Source organism: Pelodiscus sinensis, chromosome 5 (genome assembly GCF_049634645.1).
Source record: "Pelodiscus sinensis isolate JC-2024 chromosome 5, ASM4963464v1, whole genome shotgun sequence".
In the NCBI taxonomy this organism is placed as follows: domain Eukaryota; kingdom Metazoa; phylum Chordata; order Testudines; family Trionychidae; genus Pelodiscus; species Pelodiscus sinensis.
Window position 1 is genome coordinate 80,263,107 of NC_134715.1, and position 20,122 is coordinate 80,283,228.

The 20,122-nt window shown below is 39.2% G+C and overlaps 1 protein-coding gene across 11 annotated transcripts in view; it reads right to left on the bottom strand.

Moving 5' to 3' along the window:
• Positions 1–3,829: 3,829 nt before the first annotated feature.
• Positions 3,830–20,122, bottom strand: part of PCM1 (pericentriolar material 1) — an 86,459-nt gene continuing 70,166 nt past the window's right edge. For 9 of the 11 annotated variants that reach the window (XM_075931153.1, XM_075931162.1, XM_075931161.1 and 6 more), the window contains 9 exons: positions 19,204–19,401; positions 17,250–17,309; positions 15,997–16,135; positions 14,511–14,668; positions 10,123–10,192; positions 6,768–7,024; positions 6,117–6,209; positions 5,848–5,971; positions 3,830–4,152 (listed from right to left, as the gene is read on the bottom strand). In XM_075931153.1, the coding sequence (XP_075787268.1) occupies positions 4,127–4,152; positions 5,848–5,971; positions 6,117–6,209; positions 6,768–7,024; positions 10,123–10,192; positions 14,511–14,668; positions 15,997–16,135; positions 17,250–17,309; positions 19,204–19,401 (1,125 nt within the window). In that variant the 3' untranslated portion in view covers positions 3,830–4,126. Of the gene's footprint in view, positions 4,153–5,847; positions 5,972–6,116; positions 6,210–6,767; positions 7,025–10,122; positions 10,319–14,510; positions 14,669–15,996; positions 16,136–17,249; positions 17,310–19,203; positions 19,402–20,122 lie in introns of those variants that run through there. The other 2 variants (XM_075931157.1, XM_075931163.1) reach the window with 2 other exon arrangements.

The following is a 20,122-nucleotide window of genomic DNA, read 5'->3' on the forward strand; positions in this document are numbered from 1 at the left end:
TACTTAACTGATAAGCAAAAGCTTATTGGTTAATGTCAATTGACTACACTATTACATCCCTGGATAGACTCCATCAGACTCAGTTTACAAGGGATCAATTACTCCCACTGTTCACTTTTTATTTCTAGTCTGAAATTGTCCAGCTTCAACTTCCAGCCCTTTTGTCTACTAGATTGAAGAGCTAATTATTGACTTGTTTTCTTGTAGATAGAGGCTGTAATGAAGTCATACATTAGTCTTTTTAAACTAGAGTTCTTTGAATCTAGTCACAATTAGGCATGTTTCTAAACCTTTGTTTTGTGAACCTTCTTCAGTTTATCAACATCCTTTATGAATTATGAGCAACAGAACATGACGGGTATTCAAACAGAGGCTGCCCTGGTGCTAGATACAGGGGAAGAACTTTTGCTTAAGATCCACCTCTTTATGCAGCCCGGAAGTTAGTTCTTTTGGCTAGTTGTCACATGTTTGGGTGAGTTCATGTTCAGCTGATTATACACCATGACCCCTAAATCTTTTTAGTTTGCTTCCTGGAATAGACCCCTCACCCCAGCAAGTATATATTGTCTGCTTGTTCCTGGATTTGTTTACATTTTAGGTATATTAAAACAGACCTTGCTTACCAAGTGATCACTTTGCCTATCAAGGCTATGGAAGAAACACATCACAGGAAATATTTCCGGTTAAGTTGACAATGTAACATTTTTACATTCAAGAATGGATTCCGACAGGATCCCTATTAAAAACATTTACTCAGGCTGTGAAATGTAAACATGACTGTTAATTTTCTAGCATTCTAGTTTTTTAAATCAATAGTGTGCTGTTAGTCCATGAAAGCTTCAGGCTACATTGGTGACTCAGAGGTAAAGCTTAGATTGTTTTAAAATAATAAGTACATGCAGATTTATCAAGTTACAAAACAGAACTAAGTAGAATGCATCATCAAGTAGTGGTGGGAAGTATTGTAATACACCTTTGGTTCTTAAAGAGCTCTTGGCCAATTACTTTTGATACAATTTTTGATTTGTTCTAAGCCAGTGGCCCCCAATCTTTTGGCACCACATGCCTAAAGGCGGGGCTGTATATGTGCTGTGCGCCAGCCCTGGACACACGGCAGGCCCTGTGTTGGGGACCATGGCTCTAAGCAATAGCTGTCGTTCAAAGGTCTTTAATTTCCTTGTACCATTTTCCCCTAGTCTCGTGTTCAGTGATAAGCCAGTGTTTTAGGGGCTTTAAAAGTCCACTTTCTCCTGCAATCCTGTTTAAAGTACCATACTGGTATTTGATTGTATAAGTTAATGTAACTTCACTAGGATAAGTTCACTAGTTAGAAAAGTGAAGCATTCTCACAAACACTTTCAGCTTGACTGACAACAGACAAGCAACTCTATTCCTCCATAGATCTATCTACTTGCTCAGACTCTGTTTAACAAAAGGCAATAGCTCTAAAGCAGGATTGTCTTTCACAACATCAGTTGTTCTGAACACTTGTCAAAATGGGGGAATACAAAGATATAGAAGTGGTATTTAGATCTGTCCACAGAACATACTGTAGCAATTGACCTTAAATAATTTTCCTTGTAGAATTACAAGTTGGAAGCCCTCAATGTAACTTAAGTGAAACAAACAAAATACAGGACTATGTAGCACTTTAAAGACTAACAAGATAGTTTATTAGATGATGAGCTTTCATGGGCCAGACCCACTTCCTCAGATCAAATAGTGGAAGAAAATAGTCACAACCATATATACCAAAGGATACAATTAAAAAAAATGAACACACATGAAAAAGACAAATCAAATTTTGGAACAGAAGGGGGATGGGGAGGAAGGTAAATGTCTGTGAGCTAATGGTATTAGCTTCCCCAATTATCACCTCTATCTTTGTAATGGGTAAGATAGCTACAGTCTTTGTTGAGACCCACGCGTAGAATGTCGAATTTTAGCATGAATGACAGTTCAGGGGATTCCCTTTCAAGTGCAGATTTAAAAGGCTTCTGAAGCAGGATGCATGTAATTAAGTCCTTGAGACATTGTCCTTTGTGGTTGAAATGGCAAGAAACTGTTTTTTCTTTGTGATCCTGACTAATATCTGTTTTGTGGGCATTGATCCTTTGGCGAAGCGTCTGAGACGTTTGTCCAACATAGCCCTGTATTTTGTTTCAGAAATGTAGCCGTGTTAGTCTGGTGTAGCTATCACTATTTTAAGTGAAACAGTGCATCCTTGAGAAATTCTTTCAGAGGCTCATTTTTCTGCTCAGTTCTTCGTTGAACAGTTAAATCAGGAAGCCTAAAAATACATTTCTAAAGCGCTTATGACTTCTCCCACTCTAGCTGTTGTAACTGCAGTAAGAAAGACTTTTTGACCAATAAATACTGCAACCAAGCTTTAGTACAATGGCTAAGTAACAATTTTCTGGAAGATTCCCACCTCATACACAAATAGGTATAGGCTTCAGGAATACCACACTGGGGGGACAGGGTATAGAGGGTCCTTTGACTTAAAGCAAGCCCCCCCTTATCAGTTTAACTTGCGTAGAGAATAGGTTTTCCCTCCTCTGTCCATTTCTCTTCCTAATCACCCCCCCCCCCCATTGTGCAAAGGAACAGTTATGAGTGGTTCTGTACAACTTCAGTTCTGGACTCCAGTAGCACTGCAGCTGCTCAACTTCTTTCCCCAACTGGAGAAAGACTGCCACTCTAATTTTCAGCAAGCAATAAAGGAAAAAAACCTACTCAATAGATATAGTTACTAGACTCTTGCACTCAAGAATACTTTCTGCACTATGTAGCCAACCAAGGAAGACAGCATTAGGATAAACAGTGAAACATTTTTGACTGGGACTTTTAACAGGGTTGAAAAAAGAAATAGATAAATTCCTGGAGAGCAAGTCCATCAATGGCTGTTAGCCAGAATAGGTAGGAATGGTGTCCCTAGTGGCTGTTTGGGAATGGGTGATAGGGGAGGGATCACTTTATTATTATTTGCTCTGTTCATTCCCTGTGGGGCACCTGGCATTAGCCACGGTCAGGAGATAGGATACTGAGCTAGATACACCCATGGTCTGACCCAGTATGGTGGTTATGTTCTGAAGTCAGGAATTTCAAAAGTTAAGGTTCTCATACTTGGAATTAAATATCCTAATGATGGTAGGCTAATAATGCAGGCTGTTTTTATTTCTACTTGGTATGCCATAATATACTGATATTAATTTTAAATAAGTTGATAACCTAAACATGAATATTCACATCACTTAAACATTTGATTAAATAAGTGCTCATCATAACTGAACTAAGTTGTTAGCAATTTAAAGGTTTGGTGTTTGATGGGAAGGGAAATCTGTTCAGTTTAAATATAGGTTGAACCTCTCTGGTCAGGCTGTCAGATAGGATTTTGGCAGGAGAGGGGCAAAGGGCCAGCAGCCACAGGGAATGAATCTACTTAATTTCAATAAAATTGAAGTTGCTTGTAGTTATATCAATTGAGTTTTGTAATCACACTTCCCTATTTCTTAAACTTTGCTGATTGTGTAGAACACCTCCACAAAGTAAGGGGGAAATGATTAAAATAAGTACTGTCAAATGAAGATAGAAGAAACTTCTAAAATTAATGTAATTGAAAGTGGATGTGAGGTAACAGTAGGTAAACACAGTTTCAGAGCCATTAAACTAGTTGTCCTGAGCCAGGAAAACTGATACAGTATGTCATTCAGACAACACTGCTACAATTAAATATTCACTACAGAGCCCTTCATGCTGTCATGAGCTAGATGCCTTTGCACAGCATCAGAACTGTTCCAGAAATTGTAAAATAATGATTCACAAAGGCTTTACAGACAAGTTCAACCTTTATTTAAAACTACATTTTAAACCATTTAAAAATTACTCAAATCACAATAAAAAAGATTAAGACAGAAAAAGAACAGTGCAGTAAGAGTAAATAAAGGATTCAGTTACAGCTGTTTGAACTGCCCTGCCGGAAGTCAGCATACCTATCCTAAATGCAGTAGTGTCAAAAACTAATTTACATTTTTATACAGATTCAAATTTAGTGACATTTGTGCCAATTTTCTATATGCACTGGTATATGTGGATAGGGTCTAAGGAAGGAGTTTCTGGAATTTTTTCATGCACTTTGAGCTCCAGCAGTTTCTGCAAAACAAAAATTGCACTCATCAGGAACAATTACTAAATCTCAATTAAATATACACCTGTTAAGATGCATAACTGCTTAAAAGTAATGGGTGAAAACATTTTAATAAGATGAGCCCTACTCGTTGTTGGACTACAGACAGTTTGCGCACTGTGACCGATGCAACCCATCACGTGAGCATTCTTATTTCAGATGAAGAGCACCCTAATTCAGTTTCAAATTTTAAGCAAAACTGACAGAAGATATTCAACCCAAAATAAACAGAGAGCTCCAGAACCAATTAATTCATTGCAATTTTGTGTAGACTAGTCCATAGTAACATTTACATGAATCCAACATTAAGAAGGAAAACTGCAATGTCTTATTCCCATACCATACAGTTAAATATCAAGTTTTTATAACTGTTCAAATATCTGTGTCTCTTACTATTATACTAGCACCCTTTCATCTGATGTGAACTGAAGTTAAGAATAGGACCCAAGCCAAACTTGAAATTCTATTTTTTAATTCTACGAAGTTGGTTTTGAAAATCTCTTTAAATTTAGCACAAAAGAATGAACTTGTATGTCAGTTAGCCTGATAGTCTATTGGACTGTACTTTAATTTTTTACACGTAAACTGGAATGTAATATGAAACCTTTTAATCAGAAAGTAAACCAGAAAATATCAGCTTGTAATTAAAACCCATAATAAGCAAGGTATGTCCAGGCTTTTAAAATACTCAGGGCCAGACTAAGGTGTGGGTGAGCCAGGCAACTGCCCGGGGCGCCAACCAATGGCAGCTGTAAGGGGCGCGAAGCATCCCTTATAGCTACCACCAGGCACCAGCCCCCCCTTATCCCTGCGGCGCCGGCCCTGCACGGCCAGGTACTGCACGCCAGCAGCGGTGGCCAGGCTAGGCTGGGCTAGGCAGCGCATACACCACGTGCACCAGGGGCGGGCCTGGGCTTGGGGTGGGCCTGGGCTTGCGCCGTGCGCCCCAGGGGCAGCGGCGCACACCCGGGCCCAGGGCACCAAAATGGCTCGGGCCAGCCCTGAAAATACCACTTCTGTTTGTGTGACTTTGCATCTTCCCATCTTGAACAGAAGAGAAAGGGTTCAACCTCCCTTCCTTACTATTTAAGCATTCCTCACTTACGCATCTGAAATATGTCTAAAAATGCCATCAAAATTTCTGGTTAAATCAACTTGGATTTTTTTCCTCCTTCACCTCTTCTATCCCTAACTCCTTTCCCCACCTGCATCTCACCTCCCTGCTGAAATAGTCAATACAGATTCAAAGACTTTATTCACAATGTTGACCCCAGTTACCTACAAATTAAGTAGTTCTGAATCATATAATAAGTGTAATTAACAGTAGCAGGCTTAGCAGTAGTAGTTCTGAATCATATAATAAGTGTAATTAACTTATATCAGAACCTTCCTTACCATAACTTCAAATTAGAAAAGGATTGCTTCTTTAGTCACAGTTGAGATTATCCTGAGTGGTAAAAGTTACTGAAGTCAGCAGCATACCCATGTGTAAGAAGCTATTTGCATATAGACAACCACACTTAAGTTGCAGCCCTCGGCATTTGCTGTATCACTGTTGCAGTGGAGGTTTCCAAAGTTGAGTAGCCCTGGTTTAGACCCTAATTAAAGCTTAACTCTCCCTAAAGGATACCCATGAGTTAGGAATTTAAAAAATCTCTTACCGGGTTCTTTCAGTATTTGAGAGTCTCCTGCTAATTCTTCACCTTGCATTCCATCACTATCTAGTATTTCGTCAGACAAACTATTAGTCTTGGCCTCTGCCACCATTTTCTTCATTAGATCTGCCTTGGGAGTGGATAAAACAAAGCAATTTACAAAATCATGTATATCCCCCCCACCCAACACACGCACTTCTCCATCCTCTCAATTTAGAAAACAAGACTCATTTCTGTGAGGGGTTCTTGTAGGTGCAGAAAAACAAGCAAAATACCTCTGAATATATTGTGAGTTTAAGCGGCAAGTCTTCAACTTTCACAAAGTCATCTTCATCAGACTTTTGACTTATGTTTCCTGACCCAGCTTCCTGTTGACAGAATTTGACATTTTAAGAGGAAAATACAGGGGTACATGATTCTGCTCTCTATGTACTCAGATATCTGTACTTAAAATACACAAATATATACAGGTCGTACCTCCCTTAACTGGGACACTCTGGTCTGGCAATACGTGTAGTCCGGCAGGACAAGAGATGTTCCTGTACCACAGAGCCCAGGTATAGGGAAGTCTGGCATTGGGGTAGGAGCAGGATGTGTGTGAGAGAGAGATTCAGCCAGGCGCCCCATTGCAGGGGAAGAGCCCCAAAGAGCAGCATCTGGCTAGCAGCCCGGGGAGGGAAGGGGCGGGGCAATAGCATAGGTGGGGAAGGGTCTCCCCTGGTCCAGCACATGCCCTCATTTGGGACTGGTCAGGTCCCAGCGAGGTCCAACTTGTACTCTTAAAATATAACTAAAAAGCAAAGAAATGAAGTGCTTGTATACACAATTTAACCTACAAACTGAATGAGTCTGGAAAGAAGACTTGACTATAAAATTGGCCATTTCAAAGTTAAGACAAACAATATGGAAATTCAGGTTATACGTACATATTCATTCACTAACACGGGTGACTCTGTATCAGGGCTGCCAGCCATGGAGCTTTCTGGGCTTCCAGTCAAAGACTTGGTTTCTATGCACATTGTTTCTGATGTCTGAATTTCATTTACTGGTAATGAAGTATTTGGCTCTTCTGTTGCTGACACACTGGTATCAGTAACAGACTCAGGTGCACTGACTGTGAGATGTTGCTTATTTTCCAGCACATTGAGATAATGAGGCAAAACAGCAGGCACAGCTTGTTCATCTAAGAACACAAAGCATTTGACAAAGTAAATGACTTCTTAATATTTTGAAAAAAAAAAACCTTCATATGAATAATACAATCATTTACAAGGAGTCTATTTGTCTGACAAGAACAGAAATTAATATTCCTGCAACCTTTGAGAACTAGCAGCCTTGTAAACATTTATTGCCAAGTAAAATTAACACAGTAAAACTCCAAATGTCTGGCGTCCAGTAGTCCGGCACTCCTGATAGTCCAGCACCAACTGGAACCCCAAAGTGCTCTGGCCAGCCAGACAATTGGAGCTGCTGTGAGACCCATGGGCACTTGTAGCTGGGAAAGGGAAGGGGAGAAGGGGATTATACCCCTGTGACAGGTCTCCCAGGACCCACACTGCGACCCGCCGGGGGGTGTGGAGGGTGGGCAGGGAAGGGCGCAGTGAGGGGCGAACCCTCTGCTGTTTTGCAGGAAGGCAGGGGAAGCCCCGCGCCTCCACAGAGTTTCCAGGAGGAGAGTGGGCTCCCCACCCCCCAGACTGCAATAGTTATCACTGAGCAGGGGGGAGAGGGGCAGCGCTGCGGGACCAACACAGCAGCACCCAAGCTGCTCTGCAGCTTCCCCAAGTCCGCCACTCGTCAGTTTCAGCAGCGGCAGCAGTGGACTAGGGGCAGCTGGGGTGCTGCCAGGTTGGTCCCGCAGCACCGCCCCTCACCCCCCTGCTCAGCACCTGCCATCACCTCAGCTGCCCTGCTCTGCTGCTTCCCCAAGTCCACCGCTGCTGAAACAGACTTGAGGAAGCAGCACAGCAGCTGGGGTGCTGTCGGGTTGGTCCTGCAGCACCGCCCCTCACCCCCCTGCTCGGCCATAACTACTGCAGTCTGGGGGTGGGGAGCCCGCTCCCCTCCCGGAAACTCTTGGTGACGGCGCAGGGCTTCCCCACCTTCCTGCAAAATGGCGGAGGGTTTGCCCCTCGCCACGCTGTTCCCCGCCCACCCCCAGATGCAGTGCGGGTCCTGGCAGATCCGTTACAGCCACCCACTGGAGTACCTCCTGATACTCCGGCATATCCAATAATCCGGCACTACCTAGGTCCCAAAGGTGCCGGATTATCGGAAGTCTACTGTATAATGAAAAGCCAATACATTAAGGTACAGAGAGTACACATTTAATATCTTCCTGGGGTTTAAAGACTAACCTTGAAGTCAAGCACCCGTTTATTTTTTAAAAGCAAAAAAACAGAACAAAACAAAACATTTGATCTGCCTAATTTATAGATCACATTCATAGTAAGGCTTTTTTAAAGTTATTTCAAAGCATATGTGAGAGAAAGATACTATAAAGTCATAATTTACAAGAGACTGATCTATCCGGTAAGTCATTTAAAATAAAATATCTATATACACATTGATGTAAAAAACAGAAGTATTTTATATCTAGAATTTCGCTCATTATAAAGGTAGCAAAATTATTTACTGGTAAATTATCACAGTGCAAAACTATACTCATTTTAAGTTGTTTGGTACTATACCAGAGTAATTTTTAGCAGTGTTTTAGAAAGTTTATCAATCTGCAATTTTGAAAACCACGGAATTGTTGAGTTTCTTAATTTAAAATTCTGATGTTAAAATTAGCTTTTTTAAATCATCCACAAACTTTATAACAAAACAAAATGTATAATACAAATTTCTGAAGGCAAGGTTAGTATTTTTATGATGAATCAGTATATATTCGCAACACTAAAGATATTGAGAGAGACTTGTGACACTACTCCTGGTTGCAGATACAACGTTAAAATTGACTGCTGGTGTACGTGGAAACATTACTTTTGTTGACATTAAAACACTATTATTATGACCGAGGGGAATTTCTGAGGTACTCAGAATTGTTTACTTTTTCCTAGTCTGTGTATGCCCTTCATACATAATTTAAAACAGTACAATGTGCAAAATTTCTTAATGTTTTTTAGGACTACTGAAGAACTACAGAATCAATTAACACACAGAGTTGTCAATCTATGAGAAAAGCAGGTATTGCTGTAGAAAACAGAATACTGCTGACTGTAACAGAAAAGAACTCTTTGGTGACATAAGAAGCAATCATCATGATGCCCAGCAGACTTGCCATCTTTCGCCAATAATAGCCAAGAACAGAAGGGCAATTTATTTTCGGAACATTTATAGAACCACACAACAAACGTTGACACATTTTCCCAGCACTTCTCCAGTAGATATGAATTTGGATTTGGTATCAGTCCCCATCTAACATAAAATTTCTCTCACAGTGAAGTTCACGTAAATATTTAAAGCCTTATGTTTTTTACAAAGAAGGATGAAAATGGCATGGAGTTAGAAGGTGGCACAGCAGCAATTGTGTGTCGATTAAGGAATTCAAGCTTTATCACCGAAGTTTACTAAAGCATTATCCCCCATCAGCTATTGTCCAATGGCATCGATTTTTTTTCTAGATACAAGAGTGATTTAATCAAAACTGCATGAACCATGATATCAAAACAAACCTGAAAGTTCTGCCATGGACAAGTGCCTAAATGCAAACCTATCACATAAGCTTGGTTATACAGTAAAACTCCAACTGCCTGGCATCCAGTGGTTTGGCACTCCTGATAGTCCGGCACCAACTGGAACCCAGAAGTGCTCTGGCCAGCCGGATAATTGGAGGTGCTCTGCCCCAGGCTTCCCCAAGTCAGTCACTGCTGAAACTGACCAGCAGCTGACTTGGAGAAGCTGGGGGCAGAGTAGCTGGGGTGCTGCAGGGTTGGTCCCGCAGCGCTGCCCTCTCCCACGCTGCACAGTTTCCAGCCAACCCTCCCCTCCACCCCAGACCCTTCATAGCCCCCCTTCCGATAATCTGGCACCCCCTGGGTCCTAAAGGTGCTGGATTATCGAAAGTTTACTGTATAGAGTTTCCCTTTTAAAATGCTTGTTTTTTCTAATTTTATATAATTAGATCTCAGCACATGCAAGAATCAGCAAAACAATCCAATTTAAAATAATCCAATGAACTCTTACAAGTTTAGTCTACTTCTTTGTTCTTCCAGGTCAAGTCACATGAGTGATAAGTTTTTGTTGTACACCTAATTTAAAGCTTTATTCAGATCTTACCTTTAGCATTAATAGATTCCTGTTTAGATAAAATCTCACATTCATTTGGTTTATCAGATTCTTCTGGAATCTAAACAGGAAAAATAATGTTTAGACAAAAACTTCTATGAGGGAGAGTTGAGTAGTTATCTGGTCTTCTCTCTATCCCAAAGTCCGGAGACTCTCCAGTCTGGCAAAATCCGTGGTTTTGAATATTCTGTAAGTTCCACAGTTTACTTGTTAGTTGCTCTTCCATAGATTAAAGATCTCACTGTTAAGATGTTTTAACCTGACAGCCTAAATTTTTCTTTTACCTTCTTAGTTCTCATTGTAAGCCTATTTATCAAAATGAAAAGCTCCTCCGCCCTCAGTATTTATCTCATTCGGTGCTCTTAGTTATACTTGGCTATCTCTTAGGCATTTTAGCAAAATGCCTGTATTTTAAAAAAGCCTTCAGAAGTCCTTTCAACCCTTCACTCATTAGTAAATTAAGGAACAAGTCTCCAGAAACAAATAATACTCATTCAATAATTTCTAACAATCAAGTGGTTGAAATATAAAAATACTGAAAGTTTATTTTGAAATCTACCACCATACTAGAAGGCTGGAGAATAGCCAGTAATTGTACAGGTCTTTAAATTATAGATTGGTAAAATTTATTTCAGTGCACTTAAATTGGATTAAAAAAAATGGAATAGAATTATAAAGCATGCATTGACCAACTGGGATGATAGAATGACTTCTGCAAAGGCAAATTGGGGTTTTAGTAAATCTACTACAAGTTTCAAGGACCTATCAATGAAACAATGAAGAAAGAACCAGCACCAAACAATGTATCTGGACTTTTAAGAAGTCTTTGATAACTATGTCCTTGCCATAAATGCTAAGACAAATAAAAAAAAATTAAAAAAAAGATGGAAATAGTTGGAGTTTTCCTTTAGAAAACTGAGTAGTAACAATAGGACCAAATCTCTTTTACTGTAAGCTATCATATTACAAGGAGAATAAACTGTCCTGTAGGACAAAATGAAGTTACCTTCATGTCCATATCTACAAAGTGAAATAGTTACCCTGCATTTTGAAAGGTGGGAAGAATGGGTTTTTAATACAGATTTTCAGAGTTCCAAAACAGACTAAAAAATTATCACTATGGTGTGCATGATCTTTATAAAATACAAGTTTTGGAATAGCAGTTTTCCCAGAGGGTTTTTAAAACACAGCGAGACTGTAACTGGAATACGTAGGGACAGTTCACTTGACATACAAATTCTCTGATGCCAAAGCTTTAAACTGATGCACTAAATCAGACTGAATCTGAAGACTATGCTAACCAAATGTGTGTTAAAGAAATCATAGTTTTAACCTAGCAAAATTCAGCCCGGAAATGTAAAAAAAAAATATTTTAACAGTGAAGGATGTGGTACATTTTCTCTCAGTTGAAGGCTTTAAATCCAGACAGGATACCTCTATAATATATGCTTTAGTTCAAGTTTTTGACCCAAATCCTGGAATCACTGTGTAAAATCTGATGGCCTATATTATACAGATCAGTCTAGATGACTATCAGTTATACTTCTGGTCTTAAAAATCTATGAAGATAAACGATGAGACTAGATGAATATGAAACTTAAAATGTTGAAAACGTATGAGAGATCTGCAAAATTCTCTGAAAAAACCTCCTTATTCAAAGTCAATTAGTCTCAAATTTTCTGTTTCCAATTTGGTGAAAAGAGGCTTTATCAAGTCATTAGGTATTTTTAAAGCAACAACCCTATGACATCACCAATGGCTACTGAGCTAGGTGGTGTAACAAACTAAACTAACATTATTCTCTAAAGATGGGAAATGAACAACAGAAACTTTAAATGCACTAAACCCGAGTGTCACTGCCACTACACAGGCCAGGTTACATCACCTGTAGTAAGAACAAGAACCACGGCTAGGAGAGTGAGGGCCTGGTGGGCTCTTTCTCCAAACCCTTCCTTCCTCACCACACATAGGCATCCTGCCTCTCCCAATCATGGATAATATTATGGTTTTCACAGTCTTCTGCCACAAAATGTATTAAAAAATTGGCATGTCACATTCTAATCATCAGGTCAGAAGAAAATGATCTAGTCTGACCCCCTGCATATAAACACAGGCCATAGGACTTCCCTTAATTTCTATTTGAACTAAAGCAAATATGTTTGTTTCAAAAACAAATCAATATTTAAAAGTTTTAATAATGAAAAGTCCACTATAACTCTTGATAAGATGTTCTAATGATCAGTTATCCTCACTATTAAAAATAGCATCTTATTTTCAGTCTGAATGTGTTTAGCTTCAACTGCTAACCATTGGATCGTGTTACAATCCTTCATCTCCTATAATGAGGAGCCCCTCTTCTCAAAATTTCTGTTCCCCATATAGGTAGTTATCTATACTGAAACCAAGTCATCTCTTGCTTTATCTTTATTGAGCTTCTTGAGACTGTCACTGAAAGGCATGTTTTCTAATTATTTATCACTCTCATGGTGCACCACAAAACCCTCTTTAATTTATCAACATCCTCATTCAACTGTGCACAGCAGAACTGCACGAAGTAATCCGAAGAAGTTACACTAATGCTGAATAGAGAAGTAATATAATCTTGAGTATGAATAGGAAGGTTATCTGCATTACAAATCCAAAAACTGTATTACCCCTTTTGGCCACAGGGTCACACTGGGAGTTCACATTTGGCTGATTATCCTGAGAAGCAGTGATTCTGAGAAAAACTTGGGAGTCATATGAAAAGTCTCCCATTCTTTAAAAGTGGCCTACATTCTTTGCTCCTAAGAGTATGGGGCTTTATACTTAGGCAATACAAAAACATTGTAAGCTTGCTTACCACATGAGCAGGATCACTCTATCAGTGAGCTTCCCTTTTCCTTGATTCACAACTCCCCCAATCTTTATCTCATCTGCCAACTTTATTAGTAATGATTTTATGTTCCCTTCCAGATCATTGAAAAAAACAGTATTAAATACGATAGGATCGAGAACTGATCATGCAAATACTATTATTGACAAGAACTCAAGAAGAAAGTGTGACAGGAAAAATCATAGAATTCTAGGACTGGAAAGGACCTCGAGAGGTCATCGAGTCCAGCCCCCTGCCCTCATGGCAGGACCAAATACTTTCTAGACCATCCCTGATAGACATTTATCTAACCTACTTATCTAACCTACTCTTAAATATCTCCAGAGATGGAGATTCCACAACCTCCCTGGGCAATTTATTCCAGTGTTTGACTACCCTGACAGTAAGGGACTTTTTCCTAATGTCCAACCTAAACCTCCCTTGCTGCAGCTTAAGCCCATTGCTTCTTGTTCTATCCTCTGAGGCCAAGATGAACAAGTTTTCTCCCTCCTCTTTATTGTCAAGTATGGGTTCTCTTGGCCAGGCCTGGCGCGTATAGCCGAGATCTACCTCAGCAACCTCACTACATCACATGGATAGCAACAAGGCTTATCTACCAATAAAATGGAGCTTGTCAGAGTCCAGCACTCAACACCATATATGGGCCTCACACCACACCCAGACCATTCCCATGCCACTCCCAGAGCACAAACAACACCAAATATGGTAATAGGCATGAACATAAAAACCTCTCAGGCCTCAGCTCCGGGAGGGCTCCCAGATATTGGAAGACAGAATCTGAGTCTGGCTTAGGACTGATCACCAAAAGGCTGCCCTCCCACCCAACGAATCTAAAAAGGGGTGCACGAATCTCGAGCATGCTCCGTTTCCTTGTGTGTCTTTGTGTTGTTGTTGCTGAGTTTGTAAGTATTTAATTTACCCCCACTATTGTTAAGTTGTTTAAAAGAGACAGGTTAGAAAATATATTGCTCTGTGGTAACTTTTACCCTTGCTATTGTCAGTGTTAAAGAAACAGTTTTTTAAAGTGTGTATATATTTGACTTAGCTGTAACGTAGGTAGGGTTTAGAAGTTGTTGTATGGTAAATATTAAGTAGTTGTTCATTATATTAGGTAAATGTTAGGAAGTTGTTCAGCTTAATAAATCACTCCTTTAGCAAAACTTGTTGTCTTGCCATCATTCTGTATTTTCACTGGGTATTTGAACCTTGAGCCTCTGGGGCTCCTGCCATTTTACCGAACCAAGCACCAATACTTATGACACCCTTTTAGATACCTGAAAACTACTATCATGTCCCCCCTCAATCTTCTCTTTTCTAAACTAAACAAACCCAATTCTTTCAGCCTTCCTTCATAGGTCATGTTCCTTCATAGGACATGTATCCATGTATAATATTTCTTTAAAGCAACCATAGTGGTTCAAGAATACAGTGCATAGATAACTTCTCTTCATTGAAATATTTTTGGGTACCAACTTGGTTTGGAGTTGTAGAACTCTGATAATACCTGTCTTTGTTCATTTTCGGCTGTAGTTTCATTGCTGGCTTGCAGTGAAGTCTGGACATCAACAGGCCCTTCTTCAAATTCTTCTATTTCTTCATCTTCATTCTCATCTTCCCCACTTCCATAATTAGTTAAAGCTTGTGTTTCCGCTTTCGACAAACCTGGTCAGTCAATGCAAAGGTTTCATAATAGCTTAGTGACAGATAGAAGTTACACTGGCTGTTAATTAAAATTCTTGTCCACAAGTATTTCAAAAAATAAAATTCAGTCTTTAAAGTTCTCTTCATATTCTAGAAGAAGAAATAAGGCAACATCAGGTTCCTAGAATTTCAACAGAACAGGATAAATTATACATGTAGGAGAATGGTAATGACCTGTAATTCTCCAGTGAGGCCTTTTCCTAGAATGAAAATACTCTACAGAAACCCTTCTGGAAGTACTACCAATTACACCAAAATACCAGTGCTGTGCTGTAATGCAGCCAAGTATTTTTATTTATTATAAAGTCTACTTGAAGAGTGCAACCATGATGGAAGCAGGAGTGCAACCATGACGGAAGCAGAAGTAGTCAAGAGTGGAACAAAGGGACATCATTTAGGAATAACGCTATTAGAAGAGAAAACATTTAGGTGCAATACCCAGGAAAAGTGAACAGATAGCAATTGGAGTTGAACTGCAGAATCAGATTAATAAAATGAGAATAAAAGCCACTAGGGCTTGGAAAGATTCATCTGAAAAGAGACTGAAAATACTGAAATTATCTGCCTTAGGAGATGAAAAAGAGAACATGATAAATATATATCAAATAATAAATGGTATAGACAACGTAGATAATAAACTTTGGTTTCCCTGAATCTCAATGTATGAACAAGGGAACATCCACTAAAATTAAAAAGGAAATATTTTCTTCATACAAATACATTTGAATGTAGAATTCATTGTCAGATTAATCATATCACAGAGACTAAGAACATGACTAGATTCAAGAAAGTGATCTGTTATCCATATACATGTTCAAAGTAGTTATTAATGGAAAGAAAAAAAAAATCAGAAGGAATGTAAGCGCCAGGCTTCAATGTTCAAGACAACTAAGAAGTATCACAAGGCCTTCATTAGAGAAGGGTGGAGTTTCTTGACTCATCCTCTGAAGTTTGCTTGATGGCTGACTGTTGTCAGACATAAGTTACTAGATTATACAGACCATAGATTTGATTTACTATGATGAGTTCTGTGTTTCTATAAAAAAGAAATCCATGAAATAAATCATCTAAGTTAGTGAAAACTGCACAACTTCTGGAAGTTAACCGAGACCGGACAAGATATTGGAAAAAAACTACCCAGAAAAGGAGATAGACTAGACAATTTTACAAAGTTGAAATAAGTTCTGTTGTTCTTATATATCTATAAAATCATTAAAAATGTGCCATAAAACTAGTTGCATGAAGTTACAGTCAAAACTGAATAATGACTTATGAAACAAAAAACTCACTTATAGACACTGGACAGCCTTCACTCTCTTCATCTTCTTCCTGATCAGAAGCATCAGATCTCATACTTTGAGGCACTTCACCACCATGGTATATTTCTGATTCCTGTGTCTGTTTAACTGTTTCAGTCTCATCCTTGTCCTAGCCATAAGTAAAATTAAACCTCTATTGAACAGATTTTTCCTTATTCTGGATAAAGAGATTATTGTAACTTTTTTTATTCATCAGTAACAATTAAGTGAATAGCCTCTACAGAGCTGCATTCTGCACTAAAATCAGGAGGAAAAACACCTAATCAAACAGGCAGTATTTTATTCAACAATCCAAACATTCTGAGAGGGAGACTGAGAAGTTTCCATAGTGCAAATTGCCCTCATACATTTCTACTAATTCCAAGAGTTCACAAAAAGTTCCACAGGTGAGAGAGTGAAAATCCATGATTATTGTGCCTATTTTTACATCAATTCTAAGTTAAACAAACACATTTTTGTTTAAACTTATTTAAATTATTGCAAATCATTACTGTGATCTCAAAGTCAATCTTACTCCTTCACACTTGCTTCATTATTAGCAAAGATCCTACAGGTCTCAGTGGGTTTTCAGTCAAATCTGATGTAATCATTGTGATTTCACAACTCCAAATATCTTTAATGAGATTACACACAAATAACAGAGAGCAGAATTTGTCTCTGCATCAAGAATATAATGAGACATAAATAGACTCAAACTTGAATGCCTGTAAGCTCTAATAGTGCTGTTGTGCTAACAGAATGAAAATGAGTAAAATTTGGTCACTAAAATAACCTGCCAATATTAAATACATACAGAAGATAATCTACTGATTATGAAAGTACACTTTTATATAAATCATTTTTCAGAGAACTGCACTTTAAAAGTATTTCAGAGACAATTCAAGTAACATGAAAGCTTATTTCCAAATAAATCTGTTAGTCTTGAAGGTGCCACGGGACTCATTTTTGAAGATACAGACTAACATGGCTACCCCTCTGAGAAGTTGGCAACAGTTTAAGAAAATACTAATATGATATTTTCAACCAAAATTAAATTCTAAAACATTTGTTTTCAAGAATCAGAGTGAAATGGATTGTTGAGACATTCTGGGTTTGTATGATCAAACATATTTGTTCAAATCATTACTAAAACTGCTCTGAAAGTTATATCACTAATTACATCCGAAAGTCTTATAAAAAGGAGTGAATACAGCTACAGCTTAAAAAAAGTAAGTATAACCTACTTTGTCTTCATCAATATCTTCCGTAGATGAACTAACGCCTACCTCAAGAACTCTCTTTGCCTAGAAAAAAAAAAATCAATTGCATGATCTTCAGTTCTGAATTGAAAATATCCATATTACAAAACTTAGCGTGCATATAAATCCACATTTGAAGTCAGAAATGGCTTTGAAATACTGGAAGAAATTGACTTAGCAGCATACCTTTAAAAAGAATTATTTTTATATACCCTGACCACTATTATAAATTCCATCTAAAAATGGCAATAAAATAGCAAGTATCTCAATTCTTGTGGTAGTTTTTGAAGGGCTACATCTTTAAATAGGTGTCATCACCATGTGGGAGTTTCAATACTTGTTCAGAAATGCTTTGGTAAGTATTTACTATTTAATTATATTTTAAATCTCACAGATCTCTCACAGATGTGTTCTTTTCACATTAAAAAGAAATTAACTTTTCTGAGTCTTAAAGAAAGTTACTAGTGCTTCCATTAAAATATGAATAGAGAACAATTACAGTAAATAAGAAGAAAGTGATTAGGTAGTTGCTTAATGCTGTGGTGGGGATCTATTCATTTAGCTTATATCATTTTTATTTTTTCATTTCTTTTTTTCCAGTTAGTTCATTATGAATCCTGAGGATGCTGCAGTGATATTTTTAAGTGACACTATGTGATAAACAGCCCAGATTTTAAAAATTGCTCACGATGTATCCTGTTGGTATTGATGATGCCAAGATACTCTTAATTAGAAATAGAAAATAATTCCTGTGAATAAACCTATCAACTTCAATCGAACAATTCATTTGAGTCAACGTAGTCATGTGAATGTTTACAAGATTGGATCCTATGTTTATTGCTTACAAGGCAAAACAGAAATCTGTAATGTATTCCATGCACTAAGCCACTGAAGAATTAACTAATTGACAGGCCTATACAAAATCACTTTATTACTGTGATGTTAGATGCCAATTTTGGCTGGACATATTCTTGAAGATTTCATCACAACAGTCATTTACAGGCAGTCCCCGGGTTACGTACAATATAGGGACTGTAGGTTTGTTCTCAAGTTGAATTTGTATGTAAGTCGGAACTGGCGTCCAGATTCAGCCGCTGCTGAAACTGACCAGCAGTGACTATAGGAAGCCGGAGGCAGAGTTGCTCTGCCCTGGGCTTCCTAAAATCAGCCGCTGATCAATTTCAACAGCTGCTGAATTTGGACACCTGGGACAGAGCAGCTGGGGTAGGTCCCCGCAGCTCCGCGCTGTAGGGACCAACCCGGCAGCGCCCAGCTGCTCTACCCCAGCTGCTCTACTAGCTGCGCTCCCCCCACCCCCAGCAGACCAGGGAGACGCGGGTGGCGGGGCCGCCGAGACGGTGCCGCGGTCCCGCCCGCATCCGCCGCGGCTTTGCTCCCCGTGTCCCTGGTCTGCCGGGGGGGCTCCCCCAAGCAGACCAGGGAGACGCGGAGCCAAGCTGCCGAGCACGCAGGCAGCAGGACAGCCCAGATGCGCAGCGGCTGTCCCACTGCCGGTGTGCTCCGAGGCTTTGCTCCCCGTCTCCCTGGTCTGCTGGGGGGGGGGGAGGTTCCCCCCAGAAGACCAGGGAGACGCGGAGCAGCTTTTCTCGCCCCGGAGGACGCGGGCGGCGGGACCGCAGCGCATCTGGGCGTCCTGCTGCTCCCGTCCTCCAGGGCAAGAAAAGCCCCGTTCGTAACTACGGATCCGCATAACTCGGGGACTGCCTGTAATTAAAAAAATAATTTGTCATTTCCAGAGACTCCAGGACAATCCTGGAAGACTGGCAACCATACTGTCCTGTCAGATTAATATAAATAATTTCTCAGCAGTTATGTACTTTTTCTAGGAACAGTTTTTAAAATATTTGAGTTAAACATATACATATTAACTAAAATCAGATAAATTGCATGCTTAATGTAAAAGGCTTAAGCAATTAACCTCTTTATCATAAGGCTGTATTACTCCAACTGCTTCCATTTTACTTTTGCATCTTTGTTTTACATTAATACTGTTGTTATCCAAGTCTTTCATGAGTTTAAAGAAGGCCAATTCATTAAATAAAACTTCAGAGATTTCCACGAGAAGATCCTCTCCACAATCTTTTAGTTTTCTACCAGCAAATTTTGCCAGTGAATCCTGTCAAAAGAAAAACAGTTATTCAGTTTGAGCCATGCTCTTAAAACTAAAATGAAGACTTAATAGATTTTTCTTGTATACCCTTGAAAATCAGGAGGCTAATACATGACAAAGTTAAGCTAGTTAGAAAAAAATTGTCTAGGTAGCCTGTTTAAACCATATCCTCTTTCTTTAAATGGAATCATGATGTAATGTGGAGCACCTCTTGTTACTTGAGTCATGGTTCTGAATTGACCCCAAACCTACGGTAGTCAAAATAATTTCACATGGGTGACTGGAAAGACATAAAATAAGTTTCTACTTTCTGTACAAAGGTGTGCGCACAAAAAAAACTATCCTCATGGTTACTACCTTGAAAGACAGTCTCAGCAGATGTATTTCTCCACCTGTGTTTTACTTTAAATATTTGTGCATACTTTGTAAGATAGCTGCTGCTTGTGAAAGATACAGTATCTTCAGCACTTCTATTCTGCATATAATAGGTCAAACCACAAGAAGGTGACAATGCAAATTTGTCTGCTGACATTGCTCAATTCTGTAATAGACGGGGGTGAAAGTAATTTATGTTTCTTACAGGTACTGTCATGTCATAATCCTCGAGGGGAGGCCTCAGGACAGAGGGGTGGGGGGTCAGGTGAAATAAGACAATTGCTTTTCTTCTCCTCCCTTCTTCTTCTGAGTCTAGGGAGCAAAGGGAAAGTACAGAGCTTGCTGCATTATT